We start from the raw sequence: 19,853 nt of genomic DNA on the forward strand, positions 1-19,853 counted from the left end.
AGATTAAGTTATGGACAGAACACAGGGAGCCTCAAAAGCTAGGAAGACCCCTTATTATGGAGAGTAAAAAGGGAGGAGAGGGGCAAGCGTACAAACGCAGCCACAGATCAGCGCTCCTTTTCCCAGCCAGGTTTGGGCGGCCTTGCATGGGGCCGGGTGCATGCGTGCCAGCTTTCCTTCCTTTCTCCCACCAGGGCTCCCAACCCTTTCTGCCTGCCCAAGCTCCACCCACTGGGCCCCACAGGCCGTGGGGAGGTGGTGTAGTTCGCCCAGGTTTTATGCCCAACTTCTGTGGAGGAGGCAGCTCCTGGGCAGAGGCAAGGTGGGTCTTAGAACCAGGCTGAGGGCAGTTTGGGCAGGGAATCCTGGCGTCCTGGTATGAAGTGTGGTCTAGTAGAGGACTTAGCCCATGGTATTCCTCTTTAGATGGGGAAGGGTGCGTCTAGGAAGAGTGCGGGGGTGGGTAAGATGGGATGGGGGATGTGTCCCCTAAAACATGGGCACAAAGGAAGGGTCTCAGGTGACAGGGTCTGAGGACAGTGCTGTTCAGTCATGCTAAGGCTTTTGTATTAGGTTGTACGATATGAAATTGCTACTTTGTGGGTCATAAATGATTCGATACTATTTTGTAATGTTCACTCTAATACCCCTTTGAAAGATTAAAAGGATAGTGGGTAAAGAGAAGAGAAGGTCAAAGATAGATGCCTACGGAATTGATGGAAGAGACTGATGTAGCGAACAAAGGTAAAAGAAATGTAGGAAAAACTAAACTTCCTTACAACTTACAGCCCATTGACAAGTACTTGGGACAGGCAGAGTGACTTTCTTCCAGGAACCCAACTGCCTCAATACCTTGCTAGAGGCAAAAGTTAACCTTAGCTTGACATTAGCCCAACCTCCAGGATCCTGTAAGTCTTCTTTAACATATAAAAATCCGTTTGGAAACCTCTGTATCTACCCCCCCCTTCCAAGATACATGTTAGCAATCATCCTCCAAACATATGGTCCACTAATAAACATCTGAAGGATCTCATGATTGAGGTTTTACTAGACAGTAGTGAATGACATTATCCTAACAGCAGCTAGCCCCTCAAGGTCCTGGAAGCCTTGCTTCCAAATTCCTTAGAGACATAAGCTATCTCTAACACACTCCCAATTTACAAGTATATAATCAGTCTCTTCTCAACATTTCAGTGCAGCTTTTCGCCCACGGTCCTGTTCCTGTGCTTTGATAAAACCACCTATTTTGCACCAGACATCTCAAGAATCCTTTTTTGACCGTTCATTCCCAAACCCCAATATTTCACATCAGAGCCCACAATACAGAATAAGAAAGTAAGAGGAATGTGAACCTATCATGTGTTGAGTGCTTTTCATTTCAGCCACATACCAGCTCTTCGAGAGAGGTTTATTTATCCCTGTTTTACAGATGAAAAAAGTGAGGCTCAGGGCAGTGACTTGCCCAAAGCCAGGGGGCTTTGGTGGGGGGGTGGGCAGGAGGAAGGTTTGAACCCAAGCTCCTCTGGCAGGGCCAGCTTCATAGGTGTGTCACCTGCATAGAGACCCCACATTTGGTTTAATGCTCTGATGTCACTGTCTTGAGATTTTTTTTTTTTAAGAGTGGGGGTGGGGGAGGGACAGAGGGAGAGGGAGACAGTCTTAAGCAGACTCTATGCCCAGTGAGAGTCCGACCTGGGGCTCAGTCTCATGACCCTGAGATCATGATCTGAGCCAAAATCAAGAGTTGGATGCCTAACCGACAGAGTCACCCAGGTGCCCCAAGATTCTTAAAATTGTGTGACAATGAGTTCCACGTTTTCCTTTTGTGCTGGGCACTGCAAATCATGTGGCTGGGCCTGTTTTCTGGCTCAAAAATCCATCCTCTCTCCCGCTATACGAAATACCTTCAAACCAGCCACAGAAAAAAGCATTGTTTTTTTTCCCTCCGTGCTCCACAGCACTTTGCATTCCACTGTCTCAGTGCTTATCTTGTTTTAATCTGTGACCCACAGCCACATTCGGGGATGAGCAGCTCAGTTATGTTGTATGCAGACCTATAAAATGATGCTTATCACTAGAACAAATTAAAAACTATAAAGTGGCCGTCTCCAAACTACTGCCCTCGAGGGGAAATTTGAAAAACAACCAAACTGCTTTCTAAGGCAGACCTTTAACCCTAGTGATTTTTTTTTGCAACATCAACAAGTAGTAACCCTAAAATGAAAGTCAGCAGAACAGAGATTCTAAAAACAAATAATGTGTGAATAGTGCTGTGTAGATAGTGTGATCTTTTGTGTTATGTTTTTATAATCCCTTCAGTGTGCCTCTAAGGAACTTGTCTAGTTCAAAAAAACAAACAAAAACATCATGAAAGAGAGCTAGAAAAGGAAGGAGAGCTACCGAAAAAGTGAACTGACTGGGCTGATGTTTTCACAAATACTGACTCTGCTTCAGTTAGTGAAAATTCATTCAGGTTAATTTGTTTCTAGTAAGGTATTAATAGAAAATCTATGTCTTCCCAACTCCCCTATAGTAAAGTTAAACAGTTATTTATTTATTTACTTATTAAGCAGGCTCCACACAGCATGGAGCCCAACGTGGGGCTTGAACTCATGACCCTGAGATCAAGAGTTGGATCCTCAGGGGCGCCTGGGTGGCTCAGTCGTTAAGCATCTGCCTTCGGCTCAGGGAGTGATCCCGGAGTTCTGGGATAGAGCCCCACATCGGACTCCTCTGCTGGGAGCCTGCTTCTTCCTCTCCTACTCCCCCTGCTTGTGTTCCCTCTCTCACTGGCTGTCTGTCAAATAAATAAATAAAATCTTTAAAAAAAAAAAAAAAGGTTGGATGTTCAACTGACTGAACCACCCAGGCACCCCAAGTTAAATAGTTATTTAAAGAACAGTGTTTGAAGGAGTATCTGTCTGGGTGCTTGCTGCTCTATCCAGGCCTTGTTGACCCAGATACCTGTGGATAGAGGGGGATGGATGGTGGATAGCCATCAACAATGCCCGCTGTTCCACATCTACTGAGACTGACAGATCCTTATCAGGCAGGGAGTCTTTTTTATCTTGGTCTCCTAAAAAATGTTGGAATTTTGAGGAGGTGGCCAAGAATGGGCTTTTCTAATCCTTTGCCCGTCTCCTGAAGGGCAAGCTGGATGTTATTTTCCAAAGATTAAAAACATCTGATTAAAGTGAAGGGCTTAAGGCTGTCCAGATGAATCTCCCTACCTGATGCTGTTTTCTCTAAACCTTCTGTTTATCTCACTTGGAAAAAAACTAATCCAAGAAAACTTTTCCCTCGGAGAGACCTCCCTGGTCATTCATTACACATTCAACTGACTATAGTGCCCTCTGCCTCAACCACCTCACTCCTCGGTTCTACAAAGGTATTCGTCTTAGTTATTTGCCAGACTGTGTCTATTGAATGCTCGAATCCACTCTTACTTGTACTAGTAACCTTCCCTTTCATGTTTGAGATTGTTCATCACAGCATTGTTTGTAATAGCAAAAGACTGGAAACAGCTTAAATGTCATTAGTAAGGCACTGGTCAAATAAACTGTGGGCCCTTCATACTTTGGAATACATTGCAAATATATTGTTAAAAAAAAGAAAGAAAAGAAAAACGGATATGAAAATATCTCCAGGATAAATGTAGGGGAAAAAGCAAACGGGGGTACAGAATAATACCTGTAGTTTACTATCTTCTGTATAAGGGGAAGAGGGGAATAAGAATGCAAACACATTTACTCCCATCTGCTTAAATAAATATTGAAAATAATAAATACCAATATAAGTGGTTATTAGTGGTATGGAGGGGTGAGGGATAGGACTGGGAAGGAAACTCAGTGTATACCATTTTTATATCATTTGACTTTTGAGCCATCTGAAAGTATTACCTACTCAAAAAGACAATACAATTAAAAACAAAGAATCTTCCATGTAACTGTTTAACTTCCTAGTAAGCTCTATTTCTGTGTAGATGACTCAAAAAGCCTGCAGATTTTTCTTTCTCCAAGAATTAAGTAGACAAGACATATTTTATATGGAGCCAAATATGGTCTGACAGATTTAGGTCAGGCCATCCGGCTGAAAGCTGCTGCTTTCACAAATGTTCAACAACATACGGCTAATGACAATTTCTTTTTCTACCCTGAACGCCTCCTAAAGATCACTATTTCTCTCTTGAATTTGAAGATTTGAATGGATTTTCATATGTCTTTGTGAGACATGAATTTTATATCTTAGAAATCCTGTTTTCTCATATATTTAAGTTTTTAGGCTGGTGTTGGTTTTGCCCTAACAGACAAACAGAAGATGGTAGAGGTGGGGTAGGCTAAGCCATTCTGACCTTTCCATTTTAACAAGTTATTCATCTAATGTACCTCATTAATTTAACAAATATTTATTGAGAGTCTTTAATTGGCCAGGTACTTACCCTTATCCCCCCTGATTTTGTCTCCTAGTGGGTGAGGAAAATGCTGAAGGATAGGATGACAAGGGAATGCATAGCAGAGTTTGCCAACATAATGTAGAAGAGGTTAGGGACAGCGTTTTCTAGAAGTGGCAGTTAAGCTAAAGCTTGTTAAATGTGTAAGAATTGCCCAAAAGAAGAGCCTTCAGAGCACCTCCTCCTCCTGATAAGAAACGGCCTTTCCCAGTAGCCACACAATCCAGGGCTGCAGAATAAGCAGTCACAGTAGACTCTTACCACAGACCCTGTGGCCGGATTAATCCCATTATACTCACTTCCGTGTTTACCTCCATCCCTGTCAGAAGTCCGAGCCTTCATAATCAGGCTCAGTCCTCCCCCCTCCCCATCCCCACTCAAATCCTGCCACTAAGTCTTTGAAAACCTAGGTCTGTGATCAGCAAACTACCAAGGTATTAGTGCAGTGCGTGAAGGAGTGCCCTGGCATCAGACTGTCTGGATTCAAATCCTGTCATTTACTGGGGGACCTCGTACTGGATGAAGAGGAAACCAGAGAGCTAAAACTTTCAGTGAGTTAGAGCTATGACCAGAAGATGGCAAAAATTTCACGTTGGTGTAACCATAGAGAGAAAAGAATGATCCAAATCTAGAAAACAGCTTTTTCTTTTAAGATTTTTATTTATTGTGTGTGTGTGTGAGAGAGAGAGAGCACAGAGGAAGAGGGAAAGGGAGAAGCAAACTCCCCACTGAGCAGGGAGCCTGCTGTGGGTCTCGATCCCAGGACCCTGGGATCATGACCTGAGCCGAAGGCAGATGCTTCACTGACTGAGCCACCCAGGTGCCCTAGAAAACAGCTTTTTAAATGAATATCCTTAGTGGACAATATTCTGAGGAGAAACAGAATCACAATGAAATCTTAGTAAATTTTATTTATTAGTTTTATGGTTAGATGTAATATTGGCATTATCTTAAAACTACATTTTAAAACTATATCATATATATGAGATATATATATGATATGTGTATGAGAGAGAATAAGAGAGAAAAAGGCTAAAGCAAAACTAATTATGTTCATGTTGCTAGAGATAAAATTTTCAGTGTATACATTAAGATATTAAAAAGTAAAGTAACCCATTTGATGTTAAATTTGAATCGAAAATATCAGTCTAAATCTATGGATAGTTTTTCTTTAAAAAAAGAAATAGATATGTCCCAGCTCTGTCAAATGAAAGGCCTAAATTCAGTGACAGTCTGGTATGAGCATCTCTCGGGCCCAGTTTGTGGCCTCCAAAAACTATTTTCCATTAAAACGAACTTTCTCTCTTTGGAGAAAGGGCTAATTCCATATCTGGAGTCAGAAATGTACACAATGAACCTAATACGGTTAGTTGTATCAGAAAGCAAACTGTGTCAAATACTAACACAGTTCTCTTCACAAGACATGAGAGCCAAGTTGGAGAGGTTCCCAATGGCTAAAGATGAGTAATATCAGTACAAAAATAACTGCAATTGAGTGAAACAAACTGAATATTTTAAAATCTGTGACTTCATTATGATATACCAAAAAAGACACACAATAGCAATAATGAAAACAACAACAAATGCAAAGCTCATTGGTCACTAACTGAAAAGTGGCTATTAAAAGGAATTAATTGATCATTTATCTTACTTTGTTCCCTATATTTTAGGGTGACAAGATGGCCCATATGTGATGAGATAAAGTTGTTTTTCAGAGAATTGCAGATAATTAAAGGAATAAAAGAATTTAAAAGGCATTATTTTGTAACCCCTAGTGAAATAATTTCTTCAGGCACTGATCATCATTAGACAAAACTATTAGGAGAAAGGTTAAGGTAGAATTTTACAATGGAGGAGGGATTAGAGTGTCAGCATATGAAAACATCCATCATTCTTACTATCACTAAAAACAGGAAAACTAAACATTCATGTGTCATAGGATGCATCATGAAAAGAGACGCCTTCTAGGAAGAATTCTGGCCATAAATATTGAACCTGAAGCGAACTAGGCCTGAAACTAATTTCTCCACTAATGGGAGAAGTAAAATGGCACCAACACGAAACCAAACAAACACATCTAGAATATGGGACATTCAAAAAAACAACTAACCTGGTTTGTTCAATCAAATGGTACTGGGGAAAAGGGGTGGAGCAGATGCCGCTCTAGATGAAAAGAGATTTAAGAGACATACCAAGCAAATGAAATATATAGAATTGTTTGGATCCTGATTCAATCAAGCCATCTGTAGATAAAGATTTGTGGAACAACTGAATATTGACTGGGTTCAAATGATACCAAGAAATCCATAATAATGTTACTGGTTGCAATCATGGCATTGTGGTCATAGGAAAAAATGACCTTATAGTTAAAAATGCATAGTGACACATGTAAGGATAAAATGACATGATGTCTAGAATTTTTACCTTAAAATATTTGAGCAAAAAAAGGGAGGGAGATTAAACAAGTGTGGCAAAATCTTGATACTACTTAAATCTGAATGAGGAGTATACAGGGATTTAGTATGTTCTTTACTTTTGTGTATGATTGCAAATTTTCAATATTAAAAAAAATTAAAAAGCGTTGAGGTTTCTGAAGGAAGGAAGAAGAGAAATAATTTGGAATTGGCAATGGGAAACTAGGGCAGCTCAGCCAAGTTCCAGCTCTGGGATACCTGGGGTGAGAGATAAGAAGTGGAGTTTTTCCTATCAGCACATGAAGAGCCCTGTTTTTGCCTTTCCAAATCTCTAACCTGAAACTTCTACACTGCTGTCCCTTCCCCCAAAAACAGTCATTCCCAACTTCAGTGGCAGCAACTGTGGGGCTTGATTAGTTGGGCGACATCCCAGCACTTTCTTACTATCTTAGTTGATTACAAATTTTGGTCATTTTTAAATAAAAGAAATCTGATTCCAGATTAGTCCACAGTAGTGTAACTTTCATTCATTTGCATTCAGAAGTGCTTTCTTGAGAGGAGGACAAAGGAATGGAAATATAGCTAGCACACTGGGAATTGCACATAATCCATGCAAAAATGCAGTGCTTGTAAACATAATCCTACAGTGTCCAAACACTGTCAATTCCTGCGTCTTCAATTTGCGCTCAGTAAGAGCTTCTCATGGTATTACTTCCTGCTCTTTACAGATTATAGTTTCAGGGCAAATAGGCAAACTAGATTAAAATGAGCATTTTGGCCTCTGTAGTGCTATTATCCAACTCTGATTCACCCGCGTTCCCTACCATCTCTGCTCTAATCCTCTGCTATAGAAAATCCAATGTATTGGTGCTGAAGTACCACAAAGTCATGGTCTTCGTAGAGGACTTGATAGATTGGTACTTGTCATCTATTTCAATCCCTCTTTAAACGTGCTTTTCCCCACATTACAAAAATGGAAAAGCTGAAACAAAAGAAACATAGGAGTAAACTATATTTGCTAGACTCCTCTGCAGTTCTATCTGGAAGATGCAGATGAGGCAGGAGCCCTTTCCCCCTGCTTTGGCTGTTGTTGCTGCCAAGTATATTCTTGGAAACACAGGGTTTTCTGCAAGAACGTCCCTATATTCATTCACTAGTTTTATGGGATATAGTTTTCTATATGGCCAGCCCCCAAGATAGCACCTAATGATTCTTTTCTCCTAGTATTCAATCCTTGTGTAGCTCCCTTTCACAGTAAGGTCTGACTGTGTGACCAATAGAGTACTACAGAAGCAATCGTAGGTGACTCCTGAGGCCAGGTCATAAAAGACACTGCTGCTGCTTCTTTGGTGTCTTGAATCATTCATTCTGGGGGATGCCAGCCACCGTGTAGTGTAGACATTCACACAACGTATGGCTAGGCCTACATGGAAGGGGACCTGAAGTTTCCTCCAGCCATCTGGGAGGTGGATCTCCAGCCCCAGTCAAGCCCACAGATGACTGCAACCCCAGCCAAAATCTGATTGAATTCCACGAACATTCCAGAGTCAGACTGTATAACCAATGCACTTGAAAATTTCTGACCAACAGAAACTTCAAGAGATAATAAATGTTTATTGTGGGTTTAAGCCACAACAATAAGCAAATATCTATTGTTGCTTTTAGATTTGGGGTAACTTGTTAAGCCGCAAAAGATTATTAATACATGGGGTTGAAAGTTTGGGCAGTAACCGTGCACTTGCAGCCAAATCTCAGTTTTCTATTTTATCACTTTACCAACTGGGGCAAAGACAGCAGGTCCCAATGAGGCCTGTTAGGCCACTTTGTACTGAGAAGCATTCTTCATCACCCAGCCTAGTGCCCACGCCTCCAGTCCTCCCAATGACTTTATAAGCACACATTTTCAGTATTACAAACCTCTCTGCTTAAAATAGCCAGATTAGTTTCTCTTTCCTGCAGCTGAGCTTAACCTAATAAAAAATACCCATCTGAAATTAACAGCGAGACACTGGAGATATTCCTGTTAAAGACAGAAATAAGACAAGGAAGTTGGCTATGGACAGTATTATTTAACATTAAGGTGGAAGTATTTCATTGGTAGTCAAAATAATGAAAAACGTATTGCAAAGGAGGAAGCAAAATTGTCATTATATATAATAAGATGACATAACTGTCTACCAGGAAAATTTGAATGAATAAGCTGAAAATAAAAAAAACTTAAGAAAGTTCAGTGGGATAGTCAGCAAAAAATTTAACAAAAAACATCAAAAGCTTTCCTATGCAGCAACAATAACCATTTAGAAAATACAAAGGAAGAAATAATCCAGCCCAGTAGCAAAAAAAATGCATAAAGATAACTTGGAAAAAAAACTTAATAAATGTAATGCAGTTTCCATGAAAATTCCAGCTCTTTTTGAACTTGGAAAATTGTATGACGTTATCTGCAAGGTTCTTTCTTTATTCTTCTAGATACCATAGGTCATATTTATTTTTGCCCCTTGCAGAATTGTCTTCTTTTAGTTGAGCTTTGTGTTATGCCTTCCGCTGAAACTGGAGACCTTCTTCATTTATTCATTCAACAAATATTTATTGAAGCCTAAGCTGTGGCAGGTACTGTTCTGGATATTTGGGATCTATCAGTGTCCAAATTTCCTGGCACTTGCTTTCTATCTAAGAAACATAGCTAACCATAAACATTCCTTGAGGCTATCTGCTACTTTATTCAGTATCCCAAAGAGAAGTTTCTTAAGACCTAAGAACTGGAAAAGTGGCTAAGGGATTCATATAAAGTTCACTCATGAGCAAACAAAGTTTCTCCTTTCAATTTGCTAGGGAAGCTTAGTCTCTTGTTAGCTCAACTTGAGTAACTGTAAGATTTTATATCTATCCTATTCCAATACAAACTTTCCCCCCTTTTTGGAACTCCTTCTTATCTTCCTGTTTCATCTATATTTTCACTCGTCTTGCTTTTAAAAAATTTGAATTTTTTTGTTTCATTGTATTCTAATGAACTTGTGAACTGCTTCAAATCTCAAATACCTTTTGAGATTAGAGGAACAAGATAACACCAAGAGCAAACAGACATATCCAGAATATGGTGCATTTTTTGACAACTGCCCTTGTGTCTTCAAAAAGCCAATATTAAGAAAAGCTAAAAAAAAAAAAATACAAGGGACTATTTTAGACTGAGAAATGGGGGAAAAAAAACTACAAAAACATAGCCAAATGCAATAAGTCACCCTTGATTGGATCCTGGCTCAAAAGAAAGTATCCACTATAAAAGATTATTTTGAGGAAAGCTGAGGAAATTTGAGTATGGCATGGATAATAGATATTAGTAAATGACTGTTAATTTTCTCAAGACCTGATAATAGTGTAAAGATTATGAAAGAGAATGTTCTTATTCTTAGAGATATATACTTAAGTATGTTGGGGTGATGTGTCTTGTCTGCAACTTTGGGATGATTCAGCAAAAAAAATTATATTTTACAAACATTTACAAAAGGTAATGCATATATGGCAAATGTTAATTGTTGAATTGTTGAGTCTGGATATTAGGTAGCATTGCTGAATTAGTGTGGATACTGTACTATTCTTTCACATATTCTGTGAAATATTTGGAAATTTTTAAAGTTGATATATATCTTTTTATTATACACAGATAAAAGATATAAAACTGTGGTTATTAAAAACATTAGAATACTTCAGTGAAGCAATTTCCTATGCAGTAAAGCTTCTAGAGAAAGAGACTGATACTTTAATTTTCTATGGGGTTTAAATTTAGAGACCCTATTATTATGGTCCAACTATTACTAGAATCACTAGAGGGGATTGCTAGAATTTTGACATCCAATGTTACACAGACCAACGGACCAATCTTTGGGTAATTTACATATTCATTACTCCCTGAGTAGTATTTCATACACCTGATTTTGGGAATCGTTATCTCAGATTTCATATTCTGTATTTATACTTCCTAACATATTCATCTCAAATGGCAATTTTCTTTTTTAGATTTTATTTGTCAGAGAGAGATAGAGAATGAGTGAGCACAAGCAGGGAAGGGGCAGAGGGAGAGGGAGAAGCAGGCTCCCTGCTGAGCAAGGAGCCCTCACAGAACTTGATCCCAGGACCCTGGGATCACCACCTGAGCTGAAGGCAGAACTTTAATCAACTGAGACGCCCAGGTATCCCTCAAATGGCAATTTTCTTATGCAAGCCATTAGAAATTGCCACAGATACTATTGTGGTTAAATTAGGAAAATGTGTTTCAGATAGCATTTTTAAAATGAATCAATAAAACCTTATGTTAAAACCATTTCAAGAAATTATATACTCTACCTGATAGAGATGTATCTCTCATTATCTCTTTGTATGGAGAAGAGACCGCAGCATTGTCACAAGACTTAAAGGGGAAGAAACTTCTGAAATTTCTAAAGAACTTGTAAGAAATTTGGTTGAAACCCCACAGTTATAAGAAGAGTTTGCCTCTATAACGTAGCCCGTTTCAATATCTATTTTTCAAATTAGAATTTGTTTTATGATTTCAAGTAAAGTCGATGTCAAAAAAAATATGACCCTGAAACATTGACCAGTATAAACAAAATATAAAATGTAAAAAAAAAAAACAACCTGTGGTTATCAAAACTAAGCACGTTCATAAGACGGCCAACACAACAGAGAAAAGAACACAACAGGGCTGTCAACCTGACTACAGGGATTTTAAAGGTACTCTTTTTACCCCGGTAGATGAAAAACAGCAACAAAATCAGGCTCATTCAGGAAAAACCAGAAAATATTCTATTTGGAAACCGGCAATAGTCCTTTTCAGAAAAAGCATGTCAGTTTCGTGAGCCCTCTCCTCCCCCCCCAGATAAAACAAACAGGAAAAAGTCACATTCACGATTCACTCAACGAAATGTCCTCTGTTAACACAACCAGCAGTACACACCGTGAGGTAGCGGCAGTACAAAAAGACTGGCACGCATGTGCGCACCCACGCATACTCACGATCACGCCCACTACAGAACACACACAGAAAATGGGTTTGCAATCGTATCAGACAAGGACAAGACCATGTTTTTGTTGTTGTTTAGAAAATACACAGAAACGGCTTAGACATTTAAATAAAATTATTGTAATAAAAACTTGGAAAAATTAAGTTATGTATGAATGACTTAACTTATTTACCTTCCCCCCCCCCAGCACTCTGTGTTTGAGTGAAAAGATCTTGCATTACAAACGGAAGGGGAAAGGAGCAATTTCAACCGGTATCTGATCACCAGTCGTAAAATTCCGGGGAAATGCAGGGTAACTTGAAGATTATTCATAAATTTGGTATTTAAAAGATCAATTCTGAGAGACAGTGGTTTCACTTCAAGTGCAAACCTGAATACGGGCGCTTCAGAAGCGAGGGCGGAGAGAGTAGACCGTCTCTCAATAATTAATTCAGGATTTGTTGTTATTTTTGCCGCTTGCGGACTATGACATCACTGGAAAATCTGAAATTACTCCCATTCCAGACCTCACTGAACTCTCGCGATACTAGAGCCCAGTGGAGCGCGAAACGCCGTGGGAGGGGCTGGGGTGAGATCAACTGACTTCCGGCCTGGCCGTTGTCTGGGTGGCGCGGTCGAGTCATCGCTGGGCCTCACCGCTTCGGTCTCCCATCCCTCCCCCCCGCCCCGGCGCGGGGGGTCGACCAGCCAAGTGGGGTGGGAGGCGATTCGGACCTTCCCCTCTGTTTCGCTCTGGCAGCTTCCTGGCCCCCCGCGCTGGGGTCTGGGGTCCTTTGGGCCCGCGAGGCCCGGTCTGAGGGGCCGGGGCCTACGTGGGCCCGCCGCTGGGCCCCATGAGGCATAGCCTGACCAAACTGCTGGCGGCCTCGGGCAGCGACTCCCCAACCCGCAGCGAGAGCCCGGCTCCGGCCGCGACCTGCTTGCTGCCCCCGGACCTGACCCGGGCGGCGGCGGCGGCGGCGGCGGCGGCGGCAGCGGCAGCAGCAGCAGCAGCAGCAGCAGAGGAGGAAGAGACGGCGGCGGCCGGATCTCCCGGCCGCAAACAGCCGCGCGGCGACGAGGGCGAGTCGGAGGCCGGGAGGGGGGGCCGCGGCGGCGTGGCCGTGCGCGCGCCCTCGCCGGAGGAAATGGAGGAGGAGGCGATCGCCAGTGTCCCCGGGGAGGAGACGGAGGACATGGACTTTCTGTCCGGGCTGGAACTGGCAGATCTGCTGGACCCCCGGCAACCAGACTGGCACCTGGAGCCCGGGCTCAGCTCGCCTGGGCCTCTCTCATCGTCCGGCGGAGGCTCCGATAGCGGCGGCCTGTGGAGAGGGGACGACGACGACGAGGCCGCGGCTGCCGAGATGCAGCGCTTTTCTGACCTCCTGCAGAGGCTATTAAATGGCATCGGAGGCTGCAGCAGCGGCACTGACAGTGGCGGCGGCGAAAAGAGGCGGAGAAAGTCCCCAGGAGGCGGCGGCTGCAGCAGCGGCAACGACAACAACCAGGCGGCGACAAAGAGTCCCCGGAAGGCGGCGGCGGCTGCTGCGCGTCTTAATCGGCTGAAGAAGAAGGAGTACGTGATGGGGCTGGAAAGTCGAGTCCGGGGTCTGGCAGCCGAGAACCAGGAGCTGCGGGCCGAGAATCGGGAGCTGGGCAAGCGCGTACAGGCACTGCAGGAGGAGAGTCGCTACCTACGGGCCGTCTTAGCCAACGAGACCGGACTGGCTCGCTTGCTGAGCCGGCTGAGCGGCGTGGGACTGCGGCTGACCACCTCGCTCTTCAGAGACTCGCCCGCCGGTGACCATGACTACGCTCTGCCCGTGGGAAAGCAGCAGCAGGACCTGCTGGAAGAGGACGACTCAGCGGGAGGAGTGTGTCTTCATGTGGACAAGGATAAGGTGTCGGTGGAGTTCTGCTCGGCTTGCGCCCGGAAGGCGTCGTCTTCTCTTAAAATGTAGGGTCAAGTAATCTGCTCTTTATCCGCGTTTACCCCTTTCAACTCCCTTACACCATGTAAAACACCTTAGTGGGACATCTTCACTGGACACATTTCAGAGGAGGAAAAAGTAATATTGAATCTTTAAGTGTTTAGCTAAAAGCATGAATGTGACACTGTAACCAACTCCTAATAATAACATGTGACTATTAAATCTCTCTGACAGTTTCTTTTTTAGGTGATTTCCTTCCTGCCAGGCTCCGTTGTAGGGGTTACAGAACAGTCGTTCCCGCCTCACAACCTGGTAAGGATCCATCTCTTCACGTAACGCTCATGCTCTGCTGCTTAGTCTACTTTAATGGGCAACATCTCAATTTGTGTGTGTGTGTGGGGGTTTTTTTTTTTTTTTTCTTTTCTTTTTTCTTTTTTGGAAGGTGGGAGGAGAAATCTAATTTGGGCCCTGTCCACCCTGGAAACAGACTTGTGCTGGTCAATAATGTATTTTAAGATGCTTCTTCTGGTTGAAATAGCTGTTAATGTGTCCCCTTGTTCAGACTTGCGTGTACCTAGCTCTTCTGTCCCCAGTGTGGACATGGCCTTGGATGACATCGGTTCCCACTGTACACTGAAAGCTGCTAATAGAGATACAGTTTGGAGACAGTGAAACAGGTGAAGTTGAATGGAAGTTCCGAGTTGTACAAGGTGCAAATTGGAATTCCAGTTTTAGAGCAACTTTTTAGAGGTTGACAATAAGTATTTGGGGCTTGCACAAATGTGATAGTTATTTTGCTGGAGATGATAGAAATATCTTAAATATTTGGGTATGCCTTTTAGTTTTCAGTAGGAGATCTAGAAATACAATCTATTTAGAGTAAAAAAATTTTAATATCTCACCTTTAAAGAAGTTGGAAATTAACATGCATTTCTGTGTTAATTAATTGAAGGAGGAATAAGAATGGCTAATGAAGTGTTTCTTTGAGGACCAGCACAGTGATTACCCTATCACTGATTATAAATAAATTGTTGAACACCTTTACTTTTGTTGTATTAAAATTTTAGGTTAAATTTATGTATGATTAGTATTGAAGGTTGTGAAATGTGAATGAAAACGTGTAAAGTGAGGCTTCACAAAGAATCTTATTCTCCTTATTTCAAAGGTTTTTGTCCTATTTAAAAATAATTTTGAAAATTGAGTGGTTCTGGCTACTTAAGGACATGATTGACACTTTTTCCAAAGATGGGGCATATTCTTCTCTTGAAGTACTGTATTATTCATTGTCCAGTTGTATAGATTGAGTTACAGTGTCCTTCAGTGTAAGAGGCATTAAGAAATTCTTTGTGAAACATCACTGTTTGATAAAGTATATACATATTTAGCATCCTTGTTTTTCTTTGTGCTAAAGTGGATACAGCTGTTGGGGCAGAAGAGACGGGACCAGCTGCTGGCCACATTTCCTGCTTTATTTTAAAAGGTAGTATAAGAAATGAGGAAAAAGAGGTAATATCAGGGCTTCTGCTGTCTTTTATTTTACAATGTTCATAATTAAAAAAGTATTTTCCAGCAGTCCAAAGATGTAAGTTATCTTACACATGTTTTATTTTGTTGTTATTTGGTTATAAAAATGGAATCCTTGTTCTTGCACAACTGTAAATGTTTTGTTGCTAGATAACACGATTTGAGACCTAACTCGGTCTCTGGTTTCCAGTGCATTACAGCATATTTTGTAAAATCATCTACTGCACTTGAGCATGAATGGGTAGTAGCCAAATTCACAACCTGGAGTGATGAACCTGCTTATACCTAAGTGCAGGAGCAAGCCCCTCACAATGCAGCTGCATGGATTTTTAGTGCCTACTGAATTATATATATATATATATATTAAAAAAACCAAAAGTAGTTGGAAAAATTATTTGAAATGACTAATTTGTGCTATCTCTATGGAATATGTTAAATGTAGCTTTTTGAAAAAGAAGCCTTGAATTGAAATTTAATTAATACTTGAACATTTTGTATATATTTCTTTGTATATAATTTTGTGCAGTACCAATGACAAAAATATGGTGTCATAATAAAACCAGGTTTGTTGATCTTTCAGTTATGGGCTCAAAGAATTTATTCATCTCTAACATGACATTGGAAAATAATGGATGAAAATAGGAAAAATGATTGTTGTTAATGCTGACTATGGGTCTTAAAAGGTTCTGGAAGCAGTAAGTGTTTTTCTAAAATACCATTCCCTTGGAATATTTTCTTCTAATGTCAGTGCTTTTCCTGCATTATTTGAAGTTTGGGGCTGGGGAGAAACAGTAGTCAAAGCTTTCTGAATTGGGATGCTTTGAAAATTCCAAGTGTAGATTTTTAGGATGTCATTTTATAAATGGCAGTTTTTGGAAATACTTGACTAAGAACTTTTGAAAATGGAGATTAGTATCGCCTATTTTTAAAGCTGCTTTGTTAGGCTCCTTATGTTTTAAGTGTCTTTTCTTAGTTTCCATTTCATTCTCTTTTTTTTTTTTTTTCTTTTTCTAATTTTGGTGACTTAGTGATTTTGTCATTTTTTACATCAACTTCATGGTCTTGTTTTTACATGGTATTGCATGTATTTAGGACCTATCTAACAGGGGCTTTAAATAAATTTGATCATATTTATGTGTAAGCACATTTTACTGTAAATGTTTGGGTTTCTGAATTTACAACAGATCTGTTTATTTCAGTTATGTAGTAAACAATATCTTAAAGTGTCCTATTCACTACTTGTTAATTAAAAAAGTTATGATTAATATGAAACTGTTGTCTTACTATTTTTAGAATATTGTGTTCTGAATGATTAGTAGTTGGATAAAGGAGATTTCTGGAATATAATATGGATTGTTTTGAAATTTTAAGGTTTGGCTCTATTTACTGTAGAGGTTGAAAACAACTTAGTATTTGGGGAACCTTTTTTTCTTTCTTCCCTCATTGCCTCTATGGCAAAATGATACAGAATTAGTGTAAAGAGGTAACTTTTTGATATTTGTCTTCTGATGGTGACAGGAATTCATACATTAATTGAACTAACACATCATATTGACCTCCTATTTCTATCATATTGACTGTTTCTGCACTTTCTTGACCAGTCCTAACTAAAAAGTCCACGTTTGTTAAAATATAGTCACACCTCTGATATAATCCGACAAAAAGTGTTCAAAATATTTTAAATATTTGTGCATTTTGTAATCACTAAATTAATCTCTCTTTCTTCTCTTTAAACAGCTTAGCAGTGTCTGCAAAAACGAATCTTTTCCTACAACCTGTTAACTGACTGGACTGATGGTAACAAAGTAATTGTGGGAGCCATGTCGGTCAAAAATTTGGCATCTGCTGAAAAAAATGAATGCCATTTTCAAGTTCCCAAATTACTTCTATACTGATTTCACTTTCCAGATTTCACTTTCCAGAAATGGAGATATGAAAAGATTCTCTGGAATCCTTGAAAGACTTAATAGAAATACATGAGACTAAGTTAATTTTGGAACAAAATTATATATATTTTTTTTTTTTTTGTCTTTCATGGGAGTGATACTCAGTTCTTTGCATACCTTTTAAAAATTGTAACCTTTGGAGAAGAGAACTATAGTATTTCATCAAGGAATATTAGATTCTTTACATAATCAGCACATTCTATGGAATTACATTTAGTGGAGTAGAATTACATAAACAGGCCATCAGGGATCACAAAGCATATCATGAGTTTGTATTTACTTCCTGGAATTTGAGAGCTAATCTGAAGTATAGGCAGACCTTGCTGAGTAAAATATAAAAGTTAATGTAAAGTCCTTAACTATAAAGAGTAGTCTTTTTAAAATAGATGCATTGATTTGTCTTGTGTATCTTTGAAAAAATTGATTATGGTTAAATATGTGAGTAGTTAATTGCAATTCAGGGTAATAGGATGTTTGCATTCTGAGGTTTTGGCTTCTTGAGTTTTCTCTGAATACTTGACACTTTTTTTACTATTTTGAGGTTTCTAATGAATGGTATCCTAGTTTCTGTTGTTATATATTAAAATGTCTCTAGTGTTATGTAAGGGCTTTAGTATTCTGGATGATGGGGAGTGGTTTTTTTTTTCCACATAATATGGTTGTTTTACTTAATTGAAACATTTTTCCAGTTTATTACAAGTGTGAAAAAACACTCAACTCTGGATTGTTTTATTTCATTTTCGTTGGATTATGTTAATACATTCTTTCATCTGGTCTAGACTGAGTCATTTTATTTTATTGACTCATTGGGAAGTGTGCAGATCAGAGAGGTGGGAGGGGTAGGATAAATCATCGGCCCAGGATGATTTATCATAACTATACAGTTTGGTTATTGTATGATATTATACAAAACTTATTAAATCCGCTGTTTCTTGTAATCTAAATTTAGTCAGTGTGATGCATGGCCGCAAAGAGCATGCCCAGTGGCTTATGCCTGACTATGGATGCTCCTACAGTACAAACACTACAGCTGGTTGTAATTCTACAACCAAAGATATGGTGTTAACACTAGTTGGTGACAATTACTCCTTTGATAGAATAGAGTGATTCACTGATAATGAGTAATCACCTTTAAAAATATGTGATCACCTAGTTCACTTGTTTAAGGTCTCACTAATTTAGTCAGATTTTTAAGCTATTCTTGAAAGTTGAATAGGCAGTAAAATACTTCCCACACTCATTATCAATACGAAGTTTTGAGACCCTCCCAAATGTTTATATTTGTGTTTTCTTCAGAAACCAGGTAGTTACTATCTAAGCTAGGGATCAAAAAGGGGAGGTCTTCCATTAGAAACTTGTAGAGTGTTTTGTGTGGCCAGCACAGTATTTTTCACATATTTGAAGTTGAATATCTTAATCCTCTGGCAGTCACTTGTTACTGTCTTACAATACCAGACTACTCTCAGTTCTGACGTAGACTACAAATGGTAATTTACTTTGTTCTGAAATGCAGAAAAATTAAACTGGAGATAATTTAAATTCCATTCAGAAAGTAAGTGCAATATTAGAGAAAAATGGATTTTTAAAAAAATACATAGGTTAATAGAAAGTTGCTTGTGAACTTGCCTTTGCCTTTTTCATTGCTTTGGTTACTGATAATAGTATTTTTATTCCTTTTTTACAAACTTTCCCTGATTTATAGACATTTAAGATTTCGTAGAGCCATTTCCCCACTTTTTAAAAGGAAACCAGTTTACAGTGGACTTTAATTTTTGTAGTTTTGTTGACCCAAAATAATTTTTGTTGAAAATTATTTTGCTTAATATTCAATCTAATGGCATTTTGAAAAATCGTGTAGTTGTGTTAATATGCACAGATTTGATTTTTATTGGTGGCCCAACTTTTCTTTACCCTGTGCCTTTGAATTTTGCATCTTTGCTGTATACCCACCGAGGTCAGTTTCCTAGACCCCTCTGGCTTTTAATGTTCTATAGTTTAGGGTTTACAAATTAATATCCGAAGTACAGTATGAGACCTCTTCTTTAAGGCTGGATAACTACACCAAGTAAATTGTAAGACTGATTTAGTTTGTTTAGTATGACTGAACTATTAAAAACTGTCTTCCAATGACTGAGGCAGTGTTCTTTAGGTCTTAGCTACAAATAACTGTTCCCTAAATTGTAACACAGATCATTGCAAGTTTGTATGTATTTACCTGCCCCCAACCAAAAATTTTGGTAAAGTAGATTTGTAGCAATAGATGTAAAATAATATGGTCTTTTGCATACGTTGCCCATTTTTACTAATTGAAAAGATGATTTAAAAAATACGTGGCAGGGGACAGATTCTAGAAAAGAAACCTTTTTGGTTACAGAAACCCTTGAAAACTCTTCTATTTATAGATGGTATTATGCTAGGAAACATAAGAAAACAATTTGTACTAAATTACCAATTTAGTTATGTCAGTGGCTTTTGAATTATCCAAGTTGATAGCACCATTCTTTTTTAAGGAGTCTAATTTAGTAATTTGGGTTTCTTATTTTTGAAGTCAGGAATTAACTTCTAATTTTTTTCTCTGCTGTGTAAGT

General features: G+C 39.5%; 1 protein-coding gene across 14 annotated transcripts; it reads left to right on the forward strand.

The window, feature by feature from the left end:
* Window positions 1–12,465: 12,465 nt before the first annotated feature.
* Window positions 12,466–18,209, forward strand: CREBZF (CREB/ATF bZIP transcription factor). Of its 14 annotated transcripts, XM_048217254.2 has the most exons (5): window positions 12,466–13,821; window positions 14,030–14,107; window positions 15,207–15,275; window positions 15,900–16,014; window positions 17,057–18,209. In XM_048217254.2, exons 1-2 carry the CDS (start codon window positions 12,716–12,718, stop codon window positions 14,043–14,045), a joined length of 1,122 nt encoding a protein of 373 aa, XP_048073211.1. In that variant the 5' UTR covers window positions 12,466–12,715; the 3' UTR covers window positions 14,046–14,107; window positions 15,207–15,275; window positions 15,900–16,014; window positions 17,057–18,209. The 14 variants fall into 14 exon arrangements, with proteins under 14 accessions (XP_048073211.1, XP_048073213.1, XP_044246780.2 ...); XM_048217256.2 differs by having other exon boundaries at window positions 12,466–14,472; XM_044390845.3 differs by having other exon boundaries at window positions 14,030–15,275.
* The last annotated feature ends 1,644 nt before the right edge of the window (window positions 18,210–19,853 follow it).

The sequence above is a fragment of the Ursus arctos genome, unplaced genomic scaffold (assembly GCF_023065955.2).
Source record: "Ursus arctos isolate Adak ecotype North America unplaced genomic scaffold, UrsArc2.0 scaffold_22, whole genome shotgun sequence".
Classification (NCBI taxonomy): Eukaryota; Metazoa; Chordata; class Mammalia; order Carnivora; family Ursidae; genus Ursus; species Ursus arctos.

Excerpts from the sequence above, each read along its gene's own strand:
- CREBZF (XM_044390845.3), top strand. The coding sequence starts at position 12,716 with ATGAGGCATAGCCTGACCAAACTGCTGGCGGCCTCGGGCAGCGACTCC.